Raw genomic sequence first — 23,915 nt, forward strand, 5'->3', positions numbered from 1 at the left:
TGAACTGCCTGAATCAACCAGGACGCGCTTCACCTCGAAGTCGTTGATCCTCATCTTTATGACTAGTGTGTCATCATGAGGGTACTGAATCCCACACGCATCATCTTCTGTGAAGAATATGGGATCTTCAAGCCTTGGCCGCTTCGGAGGGTTTTGTTCTTCTCTTTCTAGTTCACGAGCTAAAGTCTTCGCCGTTGCCGAGGTGCAGCCCGCGACAATAGACCCACCAGTAATCATGTGGATTACCTCGCAGATCGCTCTCTCTTCGGGTAGCTACCTCTGCGGCTGCTCACTCTGCCTGATGCTGGACTCAGGAGCATCTCTCCTTTGCTCCCCCTGCCGATCTGTTTGATTTTTATTGTCCTTTTGAACAAAGTTTTTCAAGTACCCGCGGCAGATGAGTTCTTCAATCTCGTCACGGAGGTTTCTACAATTTTCAGTACTGTGACCGTGATCTCTATGAAAATGACAATATACATTTTTATTTATGGTATTAGGATCACCTCTCAACCGAGGTGGCCACTTCACATACGAGGTGTCCTTGATCGCCATGAGAATTTCTCCTCGCTTCGCATTGAGGGGCGTGTAGTTCATCCTTTCAACCGGTGGAGTTCGGGAACGCTGATCTGACTTGTTCCCTCCCCTGGTTGGTTTGTCCTTTATTCGCTTATTGTCCCCGTTGGTCGAGGTGTCGCTATCTCGTTTTCTCTTCTCCATCAGATTCTCACTTTTCTAGTTCATCTCTTCTTCTGTCCCGATGAACTAGTCAGCGAGCTTGAGGAACTCAGTGATGTCCTTGGGCTTGTTGGCTACCACATGCCACTTAAACTCTCTGTGAGTGATGCCTCTCTTCACTGTCGTTAGCCTCACAGCGGGATCCAAGTCGGGGATCTACAAGCACGTGTCATTGAAGCATTTGATGTAGCTTCGAATTGACTCTCATTCCCTCTGAACTATGCTGAGGAGGCTTTTCTGTGACCTTAGACACTTTTTACTGGTGATGAAGTGTGAGGTGAACATTTGCACGAACTGCGCCCAACTCTTGATCGTCTCGGGCGTGAGGTTCCTGTACCACGTGCGAGCCACTCCTTTGAAGGTTGTGGAGAAGGCAACACACATGCAAGATTCATCAGCCCTAGCTAGGTGCATCGGGGACTGGAAGGAATCCACATGATCATTCGGGTTGAATGACCCATCATACTTGTCCAGCGGAGGTACCTTGAAGTCTTTCGGCATCGGTGTAGCTAGGAGCTCAGAGGACAAGGGAGATGGCATAGAGAGGAAGGGAGCGGTCTTTGCGGTTCCCAAGCTTGCCTCTTCTTTTCTTTTAGGTTGTTCGGGCTGGCTTTGAACTGTAGCTCGGCGAGCCTTACGACGCCGCTTCTGCTGCTTCTTGACTGGCTCCGCATTAGTGCTGCTGGCCTTTGTGTTGTGAGTACTGTTCTGGCATGGAGCTGCTCGGACTGCTGATGATGGCTGCTGTGGACAGAGGGAACTTGTCTAGAGTCTGCAGCTAGAACCCCGAACCAGTTTCTTGTGAGTGAACCTTCAAGCTACGAAGGCCGAGGTGAGGCAGCTCTAGCGGCTGAGTGTCTCCCGACCTATTCACTTGCTGGGAGGCGGGAGGAGTGACTTGTCTTTCCTTCCTTCCGCGGGACGAGGCCTGGCTCCCGAGAGGATTTTGGATCTAGGAGGTCTCTCCCCAGCGAGGAGGGTGATTGTTCTGATGGCGAGACTTGTTCTGCTGTGTCGCTGGATGCCGAGGTGGAATTGGTTGTGGATTTTGTTGCAACGGTGGGAACTGTTGCTGATATTGTTGCTGGTAGACGTGATGCAGGACCTGCTGCTGGTACTGATGGAACTGCTGGACCTATTGCATTTGGGCTTGAATATCCCACATGTAGTGTACCAGGTCGTCGAACTGATTCCGTCTGACTCCAGGGGGAACCACTGTTGGTTCAGCAAACGTCGCACCCACTATAGGAGGAAGTGGGGCGTTCACGGGTGTCGTTCCTTGAGGCACGGTCAGCATCGGGATCCCACCCACGGAGAGCGGTATGGTGAACTGACCGATGCACACAGTCAAGATTTGAGGTTGCCCACCGGGGACGTTCATTTTAGCATTCTGTCCGGTGTTACTGGAGGATGCCATGGATGCTTTTTGAGGAAATAAGCTTCTTGTATCGATTTCCCACAGACGACGCTAAATGATGTTGTGCAATCCGGTTGCTCCCAGCTATTGGTGATATGGCTCCCAGTAGACGGTGGACTTAGTGATCTGCAAAAAGTGAATCAGAGAACCCGAGGGTGCTTACTTGGTGAGGTCGCTTCGATGCTTAAGTCAGTAATGAGTTGCGAGCTGATAGTAGCTTAGAAAGCAAGAGAGCTGGTGAGCAAGGATTACGCATACCTTTCACCCCTGGGGGGTTGAGCCTTTATATAGTGGAATCCTAGCGGGTTTTGCGAAGTGGTTCCGAGATCCTCGTTACGATGAGGTCCGTTTCCGCATTAGCTGGGGATAACGCTGCCAGCTGGTAAGACTTATCACTTTCACCCGAATCGGACGGGGGAGATAATGCTATCTGTTACGAGGTGTGATCCTGTAAGGCGTGGAATCTGGTGGCAAGATCTTTGGGGTTGCCATGCAGAGGTCGGTCAATATTACGTAAGCTAGTGCCCTTTGGATCCGTCCTGGTACGAATGCCGAAGTGCCTTGGGACCGAGGTGGTCCTAATGCGATCGTGCCCCGAGGTGTCCGGAGATGGTTCGGTTATCCGAGCTCGATCTATTGCAGAGTTGGTGCATCGGACTGAGCTGTCATCCTGTCAGTTAGGTCGTGCCCACATACCCCCCTATTACTAGGTCGGGCCAAATCACCCTACATCACCCACCATGTCGCAGAGGAATACTAGGACGAGTACCCCCACCAATAGAGTTACCATGTACACCACCGCATTGCCCACAATTGTGCTGGACATGGCAAGCTTGCCCAACTCAGAGATCAAGAGATTGAACTCATTCATGGTGTAAGCCAGATTGGGCAAGGGGTGTTGGATATCAACATTGATACAAAGAAAGGAAAGTGTTCAGGGCGTAGCTCGAGAAGAGTTTCTTGATTTTGAGGTTGACGAACATCATGATTCCGAAAGTAATCAGGAAGCATGAGAAGCCAATTTTCAATGCCTTCACACTCGGCCTTACGATCGAATTCGTGTCCAGCTTGACACCAGCCGAGAAGTAGGTTGATGCCAGTGACGATAATATATTCATCAGCATCTTCTCTTCTAGATGGGGCGAGTGTTGAGAGGGATTGAGGTAAGTTAAAATCAGGGATAAAAATATAACTTCGCATAGGGGTAAAATGGGAATTTGACCTTTTTCGTCCATATTTAATGGTTCAGGGTATATTTATTCAATTGTTAGAAATAGTAAGGACACACTTAATTAATTTTTAAACAATAAAGGTAGAGTTAGTCAAGTAACTAAAGCATAAGAATAGTTTAAGAAATTTACCCTTATTATAGTTAAAATATCATAGTTTTTAAAACCGATCCGATGACCGAACTGGTCAGGGGTCTGGTTACCAGAACGAATGGTCTAAACACTCGACTCATTTTGACAGAAAAATAAAAAATAAAAAACAGTCGAAACCGTTCGAACGATTAATTGCCCAGTTCAGCAATTCATTAACTAAAATCAACGGTTTTGGGAGAAATCCAATTTTTGAGAAAAACGAAACCAATCAGGTGATTGGTTCTCGATTTTTCTGGTCGGACCGTCCGGTCCAATCCGGTTTTGAAAACCATGTAAAATATTATAAACAATGCACTGATTTGACGAAGTGTTAAATTTTAAGAGGATTTTGGCGAAGGGTAAAAATTAGATATCTAATTAGACTTCTAGATGGCACTCCTTTTTATTTCAGGATTACATCTGGGTTTAATCAGGATCAGGATTCTGCGTTCACGAAATCTACCTCAGGCCTGGTGGTGCCGACGCCTCCAATTACAAAGCTGAGGTGACGAGCAGCATCTTTGACCGTGGCCGTGAGTTACTTTGCAAATGCATCATACGAACAATAATGTTATACAACAAAATCTTCTAGCAGCTTGGGGCAAAGGAAATACCACGTTCTAGCAGCATAACAACATTTTTTTATCCCCCCCAATTAACTTCATATATATATATAAAGGGGTGTGCTGGAATACATGAGTGGGTCACAGCCATGGCATTCCTCAAGATTTCACCACCTGTAATTGAGTTTTCAAACATCTGTCCTTTCGATCCACACAGACCAAAAAATTGCAGCAGGGGTCATAGTCCACGCAACCTTGCCTTTTCTATTCGGACCACTAATGTGCCAACCAGCAAGAGTCAAGAAACTTCTATGGCAGTTTCTTGTTGATACCCCGCATAAGTAGGTGTGTTTTAAGGAAGTTATCAAGGTTGGTGCTGATCGCATTGCACAAAAAAGTGATCAGCCGGCTCTAACCTCTAAGTTGCAAAGCACACAGATTGTGTTAGGGAGGTTCATGCCTCTTCTGATGAGTTTGTGCTTCATGACACTCTACAGTCCAAGACAAAAAAGTCACCTTGGAAGGCATTTGAGGTGATTAAACCACACCGCTCGGGACAGAAGACGGAGGGAGGCTCAAATGTCTTGCAGTCAACAGCATCGGCTCTCATCTGTTGACATTTAAGGACGAATAAGAGCTCCACTAGGGTGATTTCCCAATCTTGGAGATGCCTTCCAAACATTACTGGCCCCGAGGTCGTCGAAATGGGCAACCACCTCATCCAAGTTAGCTGCTAGGGCAAATAAACTTGAAAAGATTATCAAAAGTGGCCTATCTTCACACTATGGATCAAGCTCAAATCTCATGTTTTTTTTTTCCAAAAAATCTTCAAATGGAGGGATAGACATGAGGGACATCCATCTAATCTTTGCACATAGAAAGGGGTCTTTCATATCATGGGACAAGGATCACTTCCCTTATGGACATAACACCAAGTCCAACAGATAAGGAAATTTGAAAATCCTGTTCCCCCCAACTAAGGTGCTGTTAGAGGTAATGAACCCTATATCAGCCCATCAGTTGCAAGTATTCCATGTATAAGACATCAAAGAACATTCCTAAGCATATGATGTGTACCAAATGAAACTGATTACTAAAGTTCTGCAATCAACCAACAAAGACGCGCCTTTGCAATCAAAGGGCATACTCTGTTCATGCCTTACCATCTTTATAATGTCAAGTTAAAGATAAACTGAAGACTGAACCAAGAGGATGACTATCTTGAATAAGCATAGAGGATAATTATGTCCTCTAAATATGCTGACAAGAGTGGTATTAAAACTTTCCAGGTGATTCTTCCTGGAGGATGGTTGGAGGACCAATATCGAATTTATGAGAGAAAGATGAGCCATATATAGTCAGCGTTATCATTCATCAAGAATTTAACTACGAACAAAATGTATATGGGATACACACGTTGCAATGATATCAGGTGGTAGGCTGGTAGCTTGCCAGTTGCTGTGGGCTTCTTCACCTTCCAGAATGACAATGCTGTAACAAATCTTTGAAGTTTGACCAGGCACTTCATTATGCAGGCCCTCTCTTCCAGATGGTTCTTCCACCCTCAAGTCTATATCTAAGCCAACAACGAATCATAGTCCAAAAGAGAACAGAAAGATTGTAAAAACTGCAATTTGAACGATTTCTTCCTTTCAACTTAATTGGCTTGAAAGGGTAGTTTTCTCCCTTGGAGAAGCGTATTGCCATATCCTCTTCATCAACTTCCTTGAGCTCCCTGCGGAGTACAAACCATGGAATATCAAGGGGTAGAGTAAGATTGCCAACTGAGAAGAGATAGTATAGCAAATTTAAAGATCATTAACACTCAATTAATCAAGAAACCAACATAATTTTTTAGTTATTGACAAATGTGGTGCACAATGATAAGTGACTAGTTGGTGAATGTTTGAGAAACAACTCAAGCAAAGCCTGAACATCTAAGGAAAAATAACAGAGCAGATGGACTGTCTTGATTCCAGGCACAGTTTTGAAGCATCTGGTGCTAAATGGTAACTGTTCTCTTGATAGAAATAAAGAGGAAATAGAAAAGAAGAGAAAGTAGGAGAGAAGAGAGAAGAGAAGAGAGGAAGAGAGAAACAGAAATTGAAGAGACAAAAATCTGGGCTGGCGGCACCAGCTTTCTATTATATGGTAGGGTGACACACTAAACAAATAATAAAGAGTAAAAATAGCACAGTACCCCTGCAGCCCATAATACATTAAATATGTTAAGTTTTAACGGTAACAAAAGAAAAAAGAGACCATAGCTTTGCAGACAGACTAGTCCACTTAAATAACAGAAATGAAGCACGTCCTTATCTTAATAATGCCATTTCCATCAGGCCCCTCACGGTTGCCCAGTCAAGTGGAAGTTCAAAATGGTCCAGTAGCTAAACGACAAACCAATTGACCTTGGTAGAAGCAGGAGGGTTGGAGGGGGTGGGTGACTATCCTGAAGGAAAGGATAAAGAAAGACATGCATATAGGAAAAAAAACCTATACTAAAATATGACGTAACCATCATTTAACTACAAATCATCCTGAAATGATTCAAGGCTTCAACAACTGGGCCACTGTGGCATTGAAAACCTTAAACATAAAAAATTAATATAATGAGTTCTTATGGAAATATTTCCAATTTGAGGCATACAATTTCCGAAGACTGTCCTCCCAATTCTGGAAAATGTTATCTACCTAATGGTTTCATGAACAAACCGATATTTATAAAAGATTAAAAGAAAAGTATAAATTGCATCTGAAACTTAAATTCAAGCACATGGATAAATAGTCTAATAGAAATAATTTTAGCTATCCAATATAGACCTAATTTTAGCTTGCTCTAGCCAAAATAGCTACTCTAAGACTCAAACATGTGTTATCAACTTATCATGCTTGTTAGCCCAACATTTTATAATTGCAAGTTGCACCAAGTAAAGGCCCCTACAATAACCTAACCAGAAAAAGAAGAGGCATCTTATCTCATCCATAGAAAACCGTGATGATACATCTATCAGCAAAATCTGAGCAATGGAACAAGTTTTGGCAATAATAGTTTGTATACTATTCAACAGATTCAACAGGCAATTTTATTGATAAATTGTAAAACTTACACTGAAAATTTGATGGAGAAAAGATGTACTTGATGCCCACCAGACAATTAAACCAACTATTTCAGATCACTCAGAACTTTGAAGTTTTGACCACTACAAGCTTGAACTAGTTGATGAAGATGGAGATTGTCTCCTTTTTTTTATTGAATCAGTGGATCTCTTGATAGGAGCCTTGTAATTCTTTTTTGTATACTCATCATTGTCAGATGAGGAAGAGTCATCAGATGAGCTAGGAGATGTTTTTCTATGCTTCCTTTTCCTCCTTGCCCTTTCTTTGTGACTTTTATGATGCCTCTTATGATCCTTCCTATCACATTTTCTCAATTTCCACTTGTTTCGCTCTTCTTTTCTGTCATAGTCATCTTCTTCAGATTCATCGTTCTGATGCCTTTTATGGTGCTTGCCATGATTTCTTCTCTCCCTGGACCTTGATTGCTGTTTAGATCCTTTGGGATGTCGGCTTGCATCTGGACTCCTTAAAACATGCTTGGTGACTACATTACCAGATGCTAGTGTATGGGATTTTATATCATATTCTTGCTCTTGACTAAGCTCCCCAAGCCTCTTGCAATGCTGGAACCTATCATCCACATTTTTATCACCTTCTGGTAAAGGAAAAATAGCACATTCACCAGGATTATCCGGGTATTCAAATAAGTCTACATCATGACTGGAGTGGTCCCCTTGCATTTTGGGATTGTTGTTATCATTTTCATCATTCTCCACAAATGTTGCGTGATCTGAATAAGTTCCCTGATCATGTTTAAACTTTTTCCTGTCATCTTTCTTTTCTTCCACATGGTTTCCAGAAGCATCATTTTCTTTTTCCTTGACAGAGTATCGCTTCTTGTCCTGATGATAAAGAGGAGAATATTCTGGAGATGGAGAAGGCCTGTTTACACAAAAAAGCTCCATATGTCCCTTCTCATGTACCCCTTTCATCAAATCGTGCTGCTTTATTTCATTGCTTTGAGTACTGTCATCATCATATCTGCTGCTAACAATTCTATCTTCTTTGCACAAGATGTGATCCAACTTACTCGTTGGATATACTGTATTATGATTAGACCTTGGTTGAGCAGAATCTGCTGAATCTCGTTCATCAGTGGCACCAGAGGTTCTTTGAACTGAGTCTCCATCAGATCTGGATGAATGTAAATCATTCTCATTGACAGAGGCATACTTACCAGAGACAGCTTTCTTAAATCTGGGTTCTATAACGTTTCTTTCACCAGAATTGTTAGTGGAAATGGACCTTGATCTTGATGAAGAATTAGAACATTCATTCCTTGTTAACTGAACATTCAAAGGTGTACATTCCTTTTTCTGCTGCTTCAAATCTGGTTTAGGTGCACTATTAGTTTCACTTTCACTAGCATCACGATCACCCCTACTGTGATTTGCCAAAGGACTAGTGGTGTCGTGACTTGGACTGTTTCCTGAAGACGACAAACTTATGCTGGCTGTTGGCCTTCTTAGACTGGTAACCCTTGCACCCTGAGGACTCAGGCTGGTGCTACTGCTCTTAATGGGACTTCTAGAAATACCATGCCTGCTTGAAACTCTTGAAGACATCTTTCGTCCAGACCTGGGGGATGGAGATCTAATATGCCTCCGCCTAGGAGAAGAGGAGTCATCATGGTGGCGCCTTATAGAGCGTAATATAGACATAGACCTTCTCCTGTTCCTGCTTCTACTCCTGTGGTAATATAAGTAATCTCTTCCTCCACGTGAACGATCTGAACCCCTTCTGTAATATGACCTAGGATAGTCCCTGTCATGATGGTAGTAATAAGTGGAATGTCTATGATTTCTGTATCTGCTGCGACCTTTTGGTGAATATTCTTCTTGTTCCATGCAGATACTCTGTTTCCTTGGAGGAGAAACAGATTTTGACTTTGAAGACCTCGGAGATTGGGACCGAGAACCGGATTTTGATTCAAAATGTTCCCTGTGCAGCAGGGAAATTTATATATTAACATTGTATTGGGACAAGAAAACTAATATGTTAAGTTTGAAAAACTATGACAGCAAAATGTGTTAACTTCTACCTCATGTCCCCCCCCCCAATTTACCTGTTTTTATCAACATAACAATTAGGGTTTAACCATCATTAACACTGCCTGTCACATCTAAGTGAGGACCAACTTTGACCATATATAATAGAAATATACAGAATTTTATTATTATTTTATCAATATGAAAATTGCACAAGATCATGAATCGGAAGCTCTCTCAAGTCATTTTTGGATATGCCTTACAACCCCATGATAAATTAATTAAAGCTTAAGTCTCCGCTTCGAGACATGAAGCAATGATGAGAGAAATGCCTTACAACCCCATGATAAAAATTAGAAAAAAGTACAAAATCTTCAAAGGCACACCTTCACATGTATAAATACATTTCAAAACTCAAATGTCCAAACTGTTGGATGTGGCTTTAAACAGAACGGATTGGTGAAACGGGATTCATGTAGCCGACCCAATATAGTTGGGATAAGGCATGGATGACAACAACGGCGATGATGATGATGAAATATTCAAGTTGTTGCAGTCTTTTCATCATAAGGTGAATTGAAATAAATAGTAGACCTTAGTGAAAGTTTTCAGGAGTACTCCTGATTAGACTCCTGCTTGTACTTTATTTTTCTTTTCATGTTGTAAAATTTGTGACCATAAACGTATGAAATTGGTAAAAAAATGAACCCAAAAATGTGAAGTACCATAGGTCTTCAGGCATTATTTCAGAGGCTAGAAATCTGGCATCTGGAGCAAAGACCTTTTTTTGAAGATAATAAAAAATAAATTTTATTAAAAGAGAAAGAGAAGGAGATTACAAGATAGGTGATAAGGTATACCCACAAGAAAGAAAAAAGAAAAACAACTCCCGAATCCACCACCCTCCTCTAGACTTTTTTGCTGCTCTCTCTCCAAAACCCAAAGCACAAAAAGTGAAGACCTCATTCAACTGGGGATAGAAACCACCAATTTCTCAGCACATAGCTTAGCTAGAGAAGTGAGAACAATATTGTATATGGCATATCTCCCAAACAGAAAAAAAGTATATTTAATAGATGCTTATGGTTTTCAGATCTACATTTGCTTCTTTTTGTAATGCAGTCAGTTTTTCTTGAAAGGTTAAATCAGCCTTCCATTTTGATCTGGTTACTGATCAAAAAATAAAAATAGAGAACCCAATATTAGTCCTACTGAAATATATTAATAAAAGGATTACTGTGTTTTTATAGAGAGTGGAAATTGAGAAACCATAAGTCGCAAAGGGCAGTATCTGTAGACAATTGATTTTTTTTTTTTTATGATTGTATTAATACAAGGTCCCGTATACAATGAGAAGCTGTACAAAATGAAGGACCTCAAAAAAAGGGTAAAGTATGATTATAGACAACTGAATTTTACAAAGCCAATCTGAACTATTTAGACACAACTACTCAAAAACTGTATTTCCCCATTCTTTTCTTTCCCTTTTATCCATTCCACCATCAGCAAATCATTTATAAAAAGCCTTCAAATGTTAGAGATTTAGTTAAAATTTTAAAATTAGCAAGTTAAGGGTATCAACTATTGAGAATAATAGTAAACAAGACTTAGAATCATGGTAACATAGTATAAACATATCAAAAGGATATATTTACCTGTATCCATGTCCTGGATAACAGGAAATAGAGGGTCATCAACCTCATCATAATCTTGGAGAAGAAGAATCCATCCCCCACTCATGATTACATTGTTCATTTACTTTGGGCTTATGGTCAACATTTGCACTGTTATACAAGAAAACTGGTTGCTTCCCAAGGACATCTCAATGCTGATACCCTCTTCACCTACGAGGGGTTTAAGTTGATCAGGAACCATTTATTGAAAGTTCTTGCCTTTTGTGTTGTGCTGGTGTGTTTAGAAGGAAAATAACTCTCAAATCTTTGAAGAATTTGGATCAATTGACAATTATCAGCATCCTCATTGGAAAGATTGAAAGAATGCTGGTTTGTTGGACCTTTGACAGTGAGAAAGTTTGAAGGCTTCTCTATTATCGTTTCAAGTGCCCATGGGAGGATATCTTGTTTAACTCTTTCTTTTAATGTATAGAGCATATACATTACCCATGTAGAGAATGTCTCCATTTAACTTTCCCCTTTAGGATGTAGTTATATAATCTTATACCATTTATCATACAATTGCAAACGTGGAAGCACGAAGATAAAACACAAAAAAAAAACCAAGAATTTCCATATTCTTTAACTGACGGAAATTTCATAATTTTTGGGTAATTTGGATATTAGTATTTTTTTGAGTTCTTCAAATTTATCTTGTTGGTGTCTTAGGAATAAAGTTCTTCCAATCTTCTTGAAATTTACTATTCTTAAGTGAAAATGAAGTTACTATTTATAGTAACTTTTGGACTTCATAGTAGTTCATATTTACCATCTATAGTAATTTCTTTGTTGCTACATATAGTAAAATTGTGACTTACTAATTTTAGTAATTTTTTGTTTCTTACATTAAGTTAGTTCTAGTAAAATTAGTAGAGCAGCTAGAGCTATAAAGATGCCCTAGTTTGAATAGGAAGTTTCTATTGAAGTCTAATTGTCTAAATACAAGTAGGAAGTTGCTGTTTAAGTGTCTTACTGGTCTATAAAAGAGTGCTTATGGGTCTTGTAAAGAGTAAAGACAATATTTTATTCTGTTTTGTTTTCTAATTTCTTCTGCAAAGATCTGAATAAAAAGTTCTGTCTGTTTCTACCATTGCCAGTAGTTATAATAGGATTTATTCTTGCTTCATCTTCTATTTTCTCTTAGTTGCTACTTGCTTGTTGATACTAGTTGCTGAAGCCACAAGTATATTTTACTTTGTAACTTGGAAAACTTACATTGAACTGTATTTAGTAGATTTTCTTTGATGCTGTATGTGGGTGATGCTTTGTCACCTGCTAGGAGGTATGCTACTTTCTTTTATTTTAATTGAAATTTTATTTTACCATAAAAAAAAAAAAAAAAAAAAACCTTGTGGCTGAAGCCTACTGTTGCATGCTTTAGCCAAACAGGGGGTTTCCAGGGAAGACCTTTTTTGTGCTACTTTGTAAACTATTTGTAATCTGGAATTTGTACTTAACTAGCCCAGAGAGGTTGCAACTCATGCCTCTACTCGGGGACTTTGTACTATTGTCTATTGCTCATTAATAAACTTATTTCAATCATCAAAAAAAAAAAAAAAAAGCCTACTGTTGCATGTGGGAAGTTTTCTACTTTAATTTATCAAGAAAAAAATTCCTCATAATTCTTTAGAAGCTGCCTACCCTCAGTTTTGAACAGGATTCCTTACTAGAGCAGTATTTTTACCATTGCAATCACCAATGGTGGTATCTACACTTGATTCTTCATTGTGGGATGATATCCACAGAATTAAAAAAAAATGGAACTCATAAAAATGTGGAGAGGTATCTTACATTCTCTTTGGAAGTGGGGGAAATATTATAGCATTCTTGAAGAAACATATAGATGGGCAGCAAAAAATGGAAGAAGAAACAGAAAAAACTGTTTCGGTCAAGCAGGCTATTTGAGTGTCACCTGATCTCATTTCAGGAGTAAACTTGTATTACCTTTTTCTGCTTTCAACTTCTATTGCATTTACAGACAGTGAAATTCCTAGGTTATCTAGATCTCCATCTCTACTAATACAGTAGATCACAGCTAATGTCCAGTAACAGTACTCGTGTATTTTTATTCTAAGTCTTCCCTCTCTAACAAGAAAGTCAGAAAATTCATGCTTATATGAGTAAGGATGATTCTCAACTTCTGATACTTTCACAAGTTTCTAGGGAACTAAATATGATGTATGATGCTACCAAAACGTTCCATCATAATATGAGATAGATAACACTTATCAGGCTAGCAATGGTGAAGGAAGCTGGTTTTTCATGAATACTAAGATCAGCCAACAGCTTGGCAGATCTTCTAGCCAAGCAAGGGGTGAGCAGGAGTCAAATATTTTGGGAACAAATGTAATGTAAATAGCACTTGGAGAGGGAAGGCAAACTCTGTAATTCTCTTGGGGATGTTTGGCATGCTTTATATCATTTTTTTAATCATAAGATCTAATGAAGTTCACAGTTATCATTTTTTCAATCATAGCACTTGGAGAATGTTGTACCAATGTATAGTCGTTTACCAGTATTTCATAAGCTTTATGATGCTAAGAATTTGATAGCACACTGTTTTTTTTTTTTGGATAAATGGATAGCACACTGTTGACATTCTTGCGAATCCTTGATAGAGAGAAACTACCAATTTAAGTTCTGGTTTTATATATCCTTCACATAGAAATCACCACTACTGACTTTCTGGCTTTTCCAGTAAAAAGAATATCCAACATAAAATGCAGAGCCATTTATATGTTCATAACAGGTCTTAGTGTCAGTACAAAATGAAGAGCCAGATGTTGCAAACATAATAATAATAACAATACATGGTAAAAATGGAACCAAGCCATGTAATGAGAACTCAGGGATGAAAAGTGTTGGCATATGTGAGGGAAATGCCTTGTTAAGGGCAAGCATATGTAACACTGAACTGGCATCCAATGGACATCAAATACAGGATTATTGTATCCGAAACTATATTGCCTACTGGTTTTTTTTACAAATATTACCTTTTGGGGGAATCGACTTTTTCTTTCGGGGTATCATTAGTTTCACCTGTCAAAAGCTTGCTAATCTCAGCGGCACGAGCTGCTGCCTGTTCAGCAGCTGCTTTGATGCTCATTGCATGTGCAACAGCCTGTTGCTTTGCTGCTAGTTGCCGATTCAGTAGTGACTGCTGAAAGTAGTACTGCTGCAAAGCTATAGCATAATTGACACCGGGAACACCAACTCCAGGCAATGGGGGAGTTGCCATGCTGACTCCCGACAAAGATTGGCTCGACATGTTCATTGATTGAGAAACGGGCTTTGTCGAGGAATCATGCGTATCACTAGTCATTGTTAATGCCAATTATCTGAGACGCATCTGCAATTTTGTGTTTTCTTTTCAACCCCTTTAGCTGTAATTCACCATGAAATAAAATATAGAGGCAAACACAAAAAGAATGAGAAAACCAATGTAAAATCAAATAAAGTTATGCCAGCATCAGCTAAATTCCTAAAAGTATTTAGAGAGAAACAAAAATGAGGCACATGGAGAATAATAATGGCTGCATTTTTCCGTGAAATGGACATAACATTTTTCCAACTGAAGTACTAACAGTGAAAACCTAGCTTTCCACCCTTTCTAATTTGCTTTGGTATAAATGGCAATTGGCAATGAAAACAAAGTTTCCATCGTAAGATGAGAAAAAATATAGCTCAAATATTTCAGCCTGAAAATTCTTCCACCGTGAGCAAAGGCAAACACAAAAAGATGAGAAAAAATATTACATTCTTCCAAAATCCAAACAACCAGACCCTAAAGGCAAGGGGAACTTATAAGAAGGAATTCCATATCAAGTAGATATAATATCCAATCAAAGGATACATGAAGAGACCAATAAAAGCGAAAAAGAAAAAGAGATGTTGCAATTGAAACGGAAAAAAAAAAGTCTCAATCTAGGATAAATTCATTTAATCCACTCGTGAGCAAAGGTTTGATTCAGTGAACTTCTCTGAATTCTATGAGAAAAAATGGCAAATTTCGTTACAAATTATGGTTAATTTTATGTTAGAAAAGTTAAAAAACAAATAAACAAACAAACAAACAAACGAGAACACGAGTAGAAAGGGTATGAATAGAACCTCAGCTGCTTCAGTTCAGAGCTCGGAACGAGGCGGTAAAGTCGTAAGGTAGGATAGCGTGGAAAATATAGAAATAGACGTCCGATGGTTGATGCCAGCTGTGGACCTGTGGTCATCTCGGAATACCTATCTTACCCTTCTGTTTTCAATTAATGACAATACTGCTACATTACCTTTTTCTCCATTTGCCGGTTCGCGGTTGCCACTATACGTCATTGTTCGCATCATTTCATCGTTGGTGAAGAATTTCACGTCTTCTCGATATTATTGTCAAGAAAGACGTGAAATCTGTAAATATGGTTTATAGAACAGATCTAATCGGATTTGATGGTGCGAGATATGATTACTTCTACATGGAGGGTGAATTCGAACTCGAATTGGATGGCGAGTTGGATTAATCTGTAAAAAATTGGGGTTTGTCCACATTACTTCGATGCCTAAGTTACTACTTATGTTATAAATGCCAACTGAATGCTTGAGAGGTTGAGTGTTAGTGAGTAAAGTAATCACGTGTACCTTTGCCTTAGGGTTTTATGTCTTTATATATTGGAATATTCATGGGCCTTACGAAAGAGCTCCGGGATCTCCAGGCTGTGGAGATAAGGTTTGTTCCGTTTTTTGAAGGAGAGTGGTGTGTTGATAAGGTTTACTGCTTCTTCCGGTTCAGACGGAGCTAGGACGAGTTCTTATCGTGATCTCAAGAAATTCGAGATTTATTGGCTCATCATGATCTCGAGAGATTCAGGATCCATTGGGGGAGGCCTTTGGAGTCGGTTATGTAGTGTTTCGGCTCATTAGCTCTAAGCTGGAACTTCCATTCTTTAGTCCCAAATTGGATTGAAACTTTGATTCTTTAGTCCTGAACTAGATTGGGTGTCGAGGTGCCTCTACATCGAGGTGGCTGAATGCCCGAACTCCGAATGTTGCAAACTAAGCTTGCTTGGTTGAGTTGTCATCCTTCGATCAGATTGCGCCTACGTGTCCCCTTCTTGCTAGGTTACGCCAAACAATTGCTCCCCGCTCCTCGTGCCAGGGGTCATAACCCAATGCAGGGAGCTCATGAAGAGTCTAGGTGGATTTGGCGCGAGGTCTAGTGAAGTTGGAGGGCGAACCATTGGTCGGACCTGTTCAACCATCTGGTTCAACCACAAAATGACCTAGGTCGCGTCTCGGGTACGCGCAAACGTCACACTATTTATAGATTGCGCGTACGCCAAAACACGCGTTAAACCAATTTCAACCTCGGGGGATGTGCAACCGGTTTCCTTAGGATTTGTAGGATCATGTTGATCTTGACCGTTGATTCCTGGATACACTGGCCATAAATAGGGGCCAAAGGGGCTCATTTTCCTCGCCACAAGTCCGCAAATCCGCAATCTTTGAGGTCACGCCCAAGTCTTCCAGTTCGGTATCAGACTTTTCTGGGTTCAAGGTTGCCTTCTTTTCTTCGGTCTTCCTCTTGGTGAGTCCCCCTTCCTTTGCCTTTTCCTTTTGATTATGTTGTCTTTTTCCTTGAGTATGCCTAGCCTTAGCTTAGATAGGCTTCTAGATGGGAGCGGTGAGTCCGCTAGGGCTGATGTTGGTACCTCGGCTCAGGTCGTGGATCCCCATCCTACCGAGGTGGTCACTTCGGGACAGGACGCAGTCCTCAGTCTGCTCGGGTTGGACTCACCTCGGCGAGAGTGAGAGACCTCTGGTAACTCGGCTTCCACCTCGCACTAGGGTCGGTTGCTAAATAACTTCGGCCCATCGATAATAACGGCGGACATGCTCCTATTTTTAGTAGCCCGGTACAAACTCCCTAACGACCTTGTATATAACATCCCCTTAAGCAACTTTCCTTGGGATCATGATCACAACGAGATCGTGATCTTCGAGGAGCAGCTCATAGCTAGTCTGCGTCTTTCACTTCACCCCCTTATAATCGAGATTGTTAAATTTTTTAACATTACCATAGATCAACTGCACCCAAACTCCATCTACAACATCGTATGGACCATTTCTCTTTTCCACGATTACAACCTTCCCCTTGACCTCGATGTCTTTTCTTCAATTCTTTCTATCAAAAAAATATGTCCTGTGTTCTGCCCGAGCACAGGCGAATTTACTACTTGTCACCTCATCCTGGATACAAACTGTTGCACGAGCTCCCTAATAAGGTCCCAGCTTGGAAGAGGCATTACTTCGTGGTTTGCAACACCGAGGGGTGGCCCTTCCCGACTCATTGGAGGGCAGCCATTCAAGACCTTGGCGTTAGACTGGATCTGAAGACAAGGGAGGAGGTCCGAGCTTGGGTGGAGCTCGGCCTAAAGTTTGAAGACTTCGTGACTGAGGAAAAACTTGTGCAGGCTGGCCTGAGTCCTCCTGGTAGGTTATTGTTTACTATACTTTTTCTATTCATTTCTTTGGTACTGTATCTGACTTAGGTCGTTTTCATCGCAGTTGCCGTGGACAATATCCCCGATGATGAGCTCTTCGGGAGCACGAAGAAGAAGAAGAGAGCCTCCAAAAAGGCTCGCGTTGAAAGTGAAGCAACCAGGACTGAGGTCGCCGTTCCTAAGCTCGGGCACCCACAAATTACCGAGCAACCTCCCGTGATTGAGGAGGACTCGAGCAAGCCTACCTCACCCCGTATGCCTGAGGAGGCTACATCTTCAGAGCCCGTCCTAGTGGCCGCCACTTCTTCGGGTAGCGATGCTCCAGTCTGGAGCATTTTGACTTCAAAGTTCGGCCTTCTCAAGAGCAAGTATGCGGTGTTTGCTGAGGAGGTCGCTTGTTAGGTCGACTTGCTCGCCGCTCAGCTCGGGGCCCGTGCGGCTATGCATTGTATGGTGGTACGTTCTTGGACTTGTCTTTCAAATTGTCCCATACTTAGATTTTTTTTTGTATACTAATACTCGTCTTCTTCTCTTGGTAGGTGAACTCCATCCATGCCTTGGCTTATCAATCCGAGGTAAACCTGAAGCGGGCTCTCGAAGCCAAGGAGTCTTCTCGAAATGCCCATGTCGAACAAAACTTGGCTCGCAATGAAATCAACCAACTAAAGAACGATGCATGAGCTAAGAAGGAGTTGCTAACTCTATTGATGTCAGAGAAGAAAGAGCTCGAGGAGCGTGAAATGGCATTGAAGAGGGAGGTCGAGAACCTCGAGGCCCATGTAAAGGAACGAGTCGAGCTACTACTTCAAGCGATGGAGGAGGCCAAAGTTAAGGCTGTTGTGGAGTACAAGTCCTCAGTGGAGCTTCGGGAAAGGCTAGTCGAGGCAGGGACAACAGGTTACCGCAAGGGATTCAAACTCAACAGGTGGTTGACCCGACGTGAATTTCCCCATCTCGACCTCAGCGCCATAACCACTTTGAAGATCACCAAGGATAGGGCCATCGAAACTGCCAAAGATCCAGACTCCGAAGCGGAGTGATGACGACCTGCTTGACAAGGAGGAGGAGACTAGTGTTAGTGAGGACCGTATGGAGACAGATCCTCCGGTCGATGTCCCCAGTAAGGATGGAGAGCCCCGAAGTGATTGAGTGCCTCTTTTCTTGGACCCCCCCCTACATGCAATGTATATCCAGGGAATCCGAGCTCGGTTGTAGTTTTTTTTTTTTTGTACTTGAAGCTCTATATCAATGAAATACAAGTATTTTGCAATATGTGTGCAAATTTTTCTAAGTGTAGATTAATCCCGAGCTGGCGAACTAAACCGAATAGGAGCAATTATTTTTCTAGGTATAGGTTGTTGCCGAGCTGGTGAGCTCGACACTAGTAGGAATGATCTAATTGCCATTGTATGCCAGGGTGATCAGACACCATAAAGTACATACCCGATCTGTTTATGCATGTGTCGCTTATTTGCCTAAATGTTGGTTAGCCCTAAGTGTCGACCTAACGAGCTTGACTCCATGTGGGATTAACCTTATGTTGTTGTACACAGAGGTGAATTAGATACCGTAGGGTTTGCACCCGAGCTGTCTATGCCCCAAGAGATTAAGACTTGTCTATCTATGCCAAAGAGGCGACTAGGACTTGTTCGCCTATGCCAAAGAGGCAACTAGGACTTGTCTGCCTATGCCGAAGAGGCGACTAGGACTTGTCATAATGCCGAGGTCTTCTGTCGGCTCAGCGCCATAGCCCTTAGGCTTCTAGGAGTGACTCGTAGTCCTCTTTTTAGTTAGTCATATTTTTTGACCAGTTCGGTGGTCACATAGACTTGAGTAAATTTTACCTCTGAGTTGCAAGTTCGTAAGTAGTACCTTCTTAGGTTATCGATATTCCATGCTCGTGTACTTGCTTCCCTTCCAAAGTCTCGAGCTCATATGTGCCATCCCCAAATACTCGCTTTACTTGGTATGGACCTTCCCAATTCGATCCAAGCTTGGCAATGCCAGGTTCAGGTATCATAACCTTTCGAAGAACTAGGTCGCCAATGCGGAAGTGACATTTTCTAACCTAAGTGTTATAGTACCGAGCTACTCTTTGTTGGTAAGTTGTAGTTTGAATGTAAGCCAGGTCCCATACTTCCTCTATTAGGTCTAGGTTGGTACGGAGCTCATCATCGTTCGCCTCCTCATCGTAAGCCTCTAGTCGTAATGTGGGTACCTCTATTTCCGCCAGGATCACCGCTTCTGTGCCATACATGAGGTTGAAAGGGGTTTCACTTTTGGCGGTTTTAATAGTAGTTCGATAGGCCCAAAGGACATTGGGCAGTTCGTCCACCCACAATCACTTGCTCGGGCTAAGCGAGCTTTCAACCCGTGAAGTATTGCTCTATTAGTCACTTTTGCTTGCCCGTTCTCCTAGGGGTGTGCTACCGAGGTAAAATCTTGTTGAATCCCAATTTCAGCACACCAGTTTTGAAACTTAATATCTTCAAACTGGTACCCATTGTCAGATATCAGCACTCGAGGTAGTCCGAAGCGACATACTATGCTTTTCCAGAAGAAACTCTATATGTTGTGGGTTGTAATCATTACCAAGGGTTCGACTTCCACCCACTTTGTAAAGTAATCTACTACTACTACCAAGAACCTCCTCTGCCTTGTTGCTGGCAGGAAAGAACCAAGGATGTTGAATCCCCACTGCGCGAAGAGCCACGGGATAGTGAGGTATTTCAAATCATTAGCAGGTTGATGGAGAATGTTGGCATGCCTCTGATACCTGTCACACTTTTTTACGAGCTCGAGTGCATCTTTCTTCATCGTGGGCCAATAATAGCCTTGCCTTTAACACTTTCTATGCAAGAGCTTTTCCCCCCAAGTGTCCGCTGCACAAGCCTTCATGGGTGTCGTGAAGTACATGCTCAGCTTCTGAGAGTCGCAAGCAGCGAAGGTAAGGGAGCGTGAAAGATCTTTTGTACAGCTATCCGTCTATAAGGACGTACTTAGCTGACTGGCGCTCTACCCTTTGGGCAGCATTACATTCTATAGGTAGGGTCCTATGGAGTAGATAACTCACGAGCGGGTCGATCCAGCTCAGTTCCGTTTGTGATACGAAAGGGACCTCTTCTGCCCCCCCCCCCCCCCCCGAGAATGATGGGCCGAGGTAAGTCCTCTATGTACACAGTTAGCATGGTGTTGCTGCTCGTGCTAGCTAGTCGCGAAAAGGCATCGACCTTAGCATTCTCGGACCTTGGAATTCGTTTGATGAATTAGGAGACGAAGTTGTGTTGTATTTCTCTTTGGCCAAGTAAACTACCATAGTGGGGTCACGGGCTTCGTATTCACCAATGACTTAGTTAACCTCTAGTTGTGAGTCGCTACATATGATGAGGTGTTTTGTTTTCATTCCCTTTGCTAAGGTTAACCCGACAACCAATGCTTCATATTCTACCTCGTTGTTTGATGCCACGAATCCAAACCGGAGAGCATATTCCAACTTCACCTCGCTTGGGCCGTACAGTATCAGTCCTGCACCGCTTCCCTACTGGTTGGACGAGTCATCGATGTGGAGGATCCAGGGCTCTTCGTCCCAGGTTAGTTCTACTATGACCGGGACTGGCGCCACACTAGTTAAAGCTTCCATCGTGTGATCGAGCTCAGTCAGCTCGGGGGTCGCTATGCTGAACGTGCATTTTGCTACAAAATCGGCCAAGACTTGAGCTTTGATTGTTGGCCGAGGCTTATACCGGATATCGTATTCACTCAATTTGATGGACCACTTCATTAATCTCCAAGATACCTCGAGTTTGAGCAGAATCTGCCTCAGGGGTTTGTTGGTGAGAATGACAATAGTGTGGGCCTGGAAGTACAGGCAAAGCCTTCGAGCTGCTATGATTAGTGCATATGTTAATTCTCTGTGTTGTGCTATGTCCATGATCTCAGTTTGTTGGGGCGGATAGGTTCCTCGATCTCGTCGCGGAGATTCCTACAATTCTCTGTGTTGTGTCCATGATCTCGGTGGAAATGACGGTAAATATTTGGGTTTCCTGTAGTTGGGTCTCCCCTTTGCCTGGGGGGCCATTTGACGAAGGAGGAGTCCTTGATAGCCATTAGGATCTCTCATCTCTTAGCGTTCAAAGGCCTGTAGCTCGTTCTCTCCACAGGTGGGGTCCTGGAGCACCGACTTGACTTGTGAGTTCGCGAGGGGGACCGAATTCTTGAGTTGCTTCTTCCCTTGCTCAAGGACTTTCTTTTCTTCCTTTTCTGTCCACCATTGCTCGTTCCTTCATTCCCTCTCTTTCTCTTTTCCGACGGTGGGTTGTCGATATTTTGATTGATCTCCTCCTCCGTACCGATGAACTGATATGCTAACTTAAGAAATATAGTGATGTCCTTTGGTTTGTTAGCTACCACATGCCACTTAAACTCTTTGTGGGTGATTCCTTTCTTTGCTGTATTGAGCTGCACCGCTGAGTTGAGGTCTGGTATCTGCAGGCAAGTGTCGTTGAAGCGCTTAATATAGCTTTTGATCGATTCTCCTTCCCTCTGAACCACGTTTAGAAGGCTTTCCTGTGATTTTGGACATTTCTTGCTAGTAATGAAGTGCGCGGTAAATAAGTCGACGAACTGGGACCAACTTTTGATGGAGCTCGGCGCGAGATTTCAATACCAAGTTCGTACTACCCCCTTAAACATAGTAGAGAAGGCCACACACATCCAGGACTCATCAGCCCCAGCTAGGTGCATCTGAGACGGGAAAGAGTCCACATGGTCATTGGGGTCAAACGACCCGTCATACTTGTCTAATGGGGGCATCTTAAAATCTTTTGGCATTGGAGTTGCCAAGAGCTCGGGAGACATAGGGGATGACCATCAAGTAGTGGAGGCACAGTCTTTGTAACCATCGAGCTTGCTTCTTTCTTTCCTTTGGTTTGTTCTTCTCACTGGCCTGGCTTCACAAGTAGGTTGTTCCTGGCCAAGGGGCGGCGTGTTTTGCGACGTTGCCGCTGCTGCTTCTTTACCAGCTCGGTGTTGGTGCTGCTAACTTCTGTCTGGTTTGGTACTTTGGCCTTATCGCGAGGTAGGTCCTGGTTCCTTATTGGATTCTGTAGGTTGTGGGGCTCGAACTAACTATCACGAGGGACGGAGAGGCCCTATCTTGAGTTCGCACTTCGAACCCTAAATTGGTTATCTGCACGCGAGCCATAATTTTCTTGTTGTGAATACCGAGGTGGATTGGGCATCCCGGACCTATTTATGAGATTTCCTTGCGAGACTAGAGAAGTGTGCATGTCGTCTCTCCTCCCACGGGGCAAAACCTGACTCCTAAGAGGAATCAATACTTGTGAGGTCTCTTTGCCTCGATGGGGAGATCGAATGATGTTTTGGTTAGTTCTAGGCCGATTCAAGTTTTGGACTTGATGGGTCCCTGGGTGCCTAGGTGGAACCGGCTGCTTGTTTGGCTGTAGTGGAGGGAACAGATGTTGGTACAGCTGGTACTATTGGAACGGTTGGACCTATTGCATCTGGATCTGAATAGCTAGGACGTACTGAACAAGATCATGAAATTGGGAATGCTTAATTCTGGGGGGAACCACGGATGGCTTAGAGAAAGTTGCGCCTACCACTGGGGGAAATGGGACGCTCACTTGCGTGGTGCTCGGTGGTGCGGACAGTGATGGGACTCCGGACGCTGTGAGCGAAATAGTGAACTGGCCGATGCATACCGCAGGAACTTGGGGGAAGGTTGATTGCTGGGTTTGCCCCCTGATGACGTTCATCTCGACACTTTTCTGATGTGGCTGGAAGATGCCATTGAGGTTGAGAATAAGTTTGAAGCTATAAAGAGATAGGGATGACCTTTCGATTGTTTCCCACAGACGACGCCAATTGATGGTGCACGATCTAACTACTCCTAACTGGAGGGCAATCCGAATTCCAATTGGATGGCAAGCTGGATCAATCTACAAAACAGTGGATCAGAGAACCCGGGTAGCTAACCCGACGAGGTCACTCCGATGCTTAAGTCGATACTTATGCTATGAATGCGAGCTAAATGCTTGAGAGCTTGAGTGCTAGTGAGTAGAGTAATCACGCGTACCTTTGCCTTGAGGTTTCAAGTCTTTAAATACTGGAGTAGTCGTGGGCCTTATGAAAGAGCTCCGAGATCTCCGGGCTGTGGAGATAAGGTTTGTTCCATTTTGAAGGAGAGCATTGTGTTGATAAGGTTTATCGTCTTTCTCTGGTTCAGGCGGAGCCAAGACTAGTTCTTATTGTGATCTCGGAAAAATATGGATTTGTTGGCTCATTGTGAACTCGAGAGATTCGGGATCCATTGGGGGAGGCCTTTGGAGTCGGTTATGTAGTGTTTCAGCTCATTAGCTCCGAGTTGGAACTTCGATTCTTTAGTCCCAAACTGGATTCGGTGTCAAGGTGCCTCTACACCGAGGTGGGTTTTGGGCCGAGGTGGCTGAATACTCGAACTACGAATATTGTGAACTGAGCTTGCCTAGCTGAATTGTCATCCTTCGATTAGATCGTGCCTATGTGTCCCCTTCTTGCTGGGTCGCGCCA

The 23,915-nt window shown here is 42.6% G+C and overlaps 1 protein-coding gene across 2 annotated transcripts; it reads right to left on the reverse strand.

The window, feature by feature from the left end:
• Window positions 1–5,269: 5,269 nt before the first annotated feature.
• LOC148880561 (uncharacterized) lies at window positions 5,270–15,100 on the reverse strand. 2 transcript variants are annotated; one of them, XM_088962500.1, is made up of 5 exons: window positions 14,968–15,012; window positions 13,851–14,240; window positions 10,840–11,028; window positions 7,187–9,137; window positions 5,270–5,811 (listed from the first exon to the last, which is right to left on the reverse strand). In XM_088962500.1, the coding sequence occupies exon 4, from the start codon at window positions 9,041–9,043 to the stop codon at window positions 7,280–7,282; it is 1,764 nt and encodes a 587-aa protein (XP_088818626.1). In that variant the 5' UTR covers window positions 9,044–9,137; window positions 10,840–11,028; window positions 13,851–14,240; window positions 14,968–15,012; the 3' UTR covers window positions 5,270–5,811; window positions 7,187–7,279. The 2 variants fall into 2 exon arrangements, with proteins under 2 accessions (XP_088818626.1, XP_088818625.1); XM_088962499.1 differs by lacking the exon at window positions 10,840–11,028 and having other exon boundaries at window positions 14,968–15,100.
• Window positions 15,101–23,915: the final 8,815 nt, after the last annotated feature.

Source organism: Nelumbo lutea, chromosome 1 (genome assembly GCF_056320005.1).
Source record: "Nelumbo lutea isolate HS-2025 chromosome 1, American lotus-T2T, whole genome shotgun sequence".
Lineage (NCBI taxonomy): Eukaryota > Viridiplantae > Streptophyta > Magnoliopsida > Proteales > Nelumbonaceae > Nelumbo > Nelumbo lutea.

Bases quoted from the DNA above. Each gene is read 5' to 3' on its own strand.
- LOC148880561 (XM_088962499.1), bottom strand. From the start codon at position 14,179: ATGACTAGTGATACGCATGATTCCTCGACAAAGCCCGTTTCTCAATCA. The intron at 9,138-13,850 runs GTAATATTTGTA...CCTGCTGCACAG, and splicing joins AAAGTCGATTCCCCCAAAAG to GGAACATTTTGAATCAAAAT.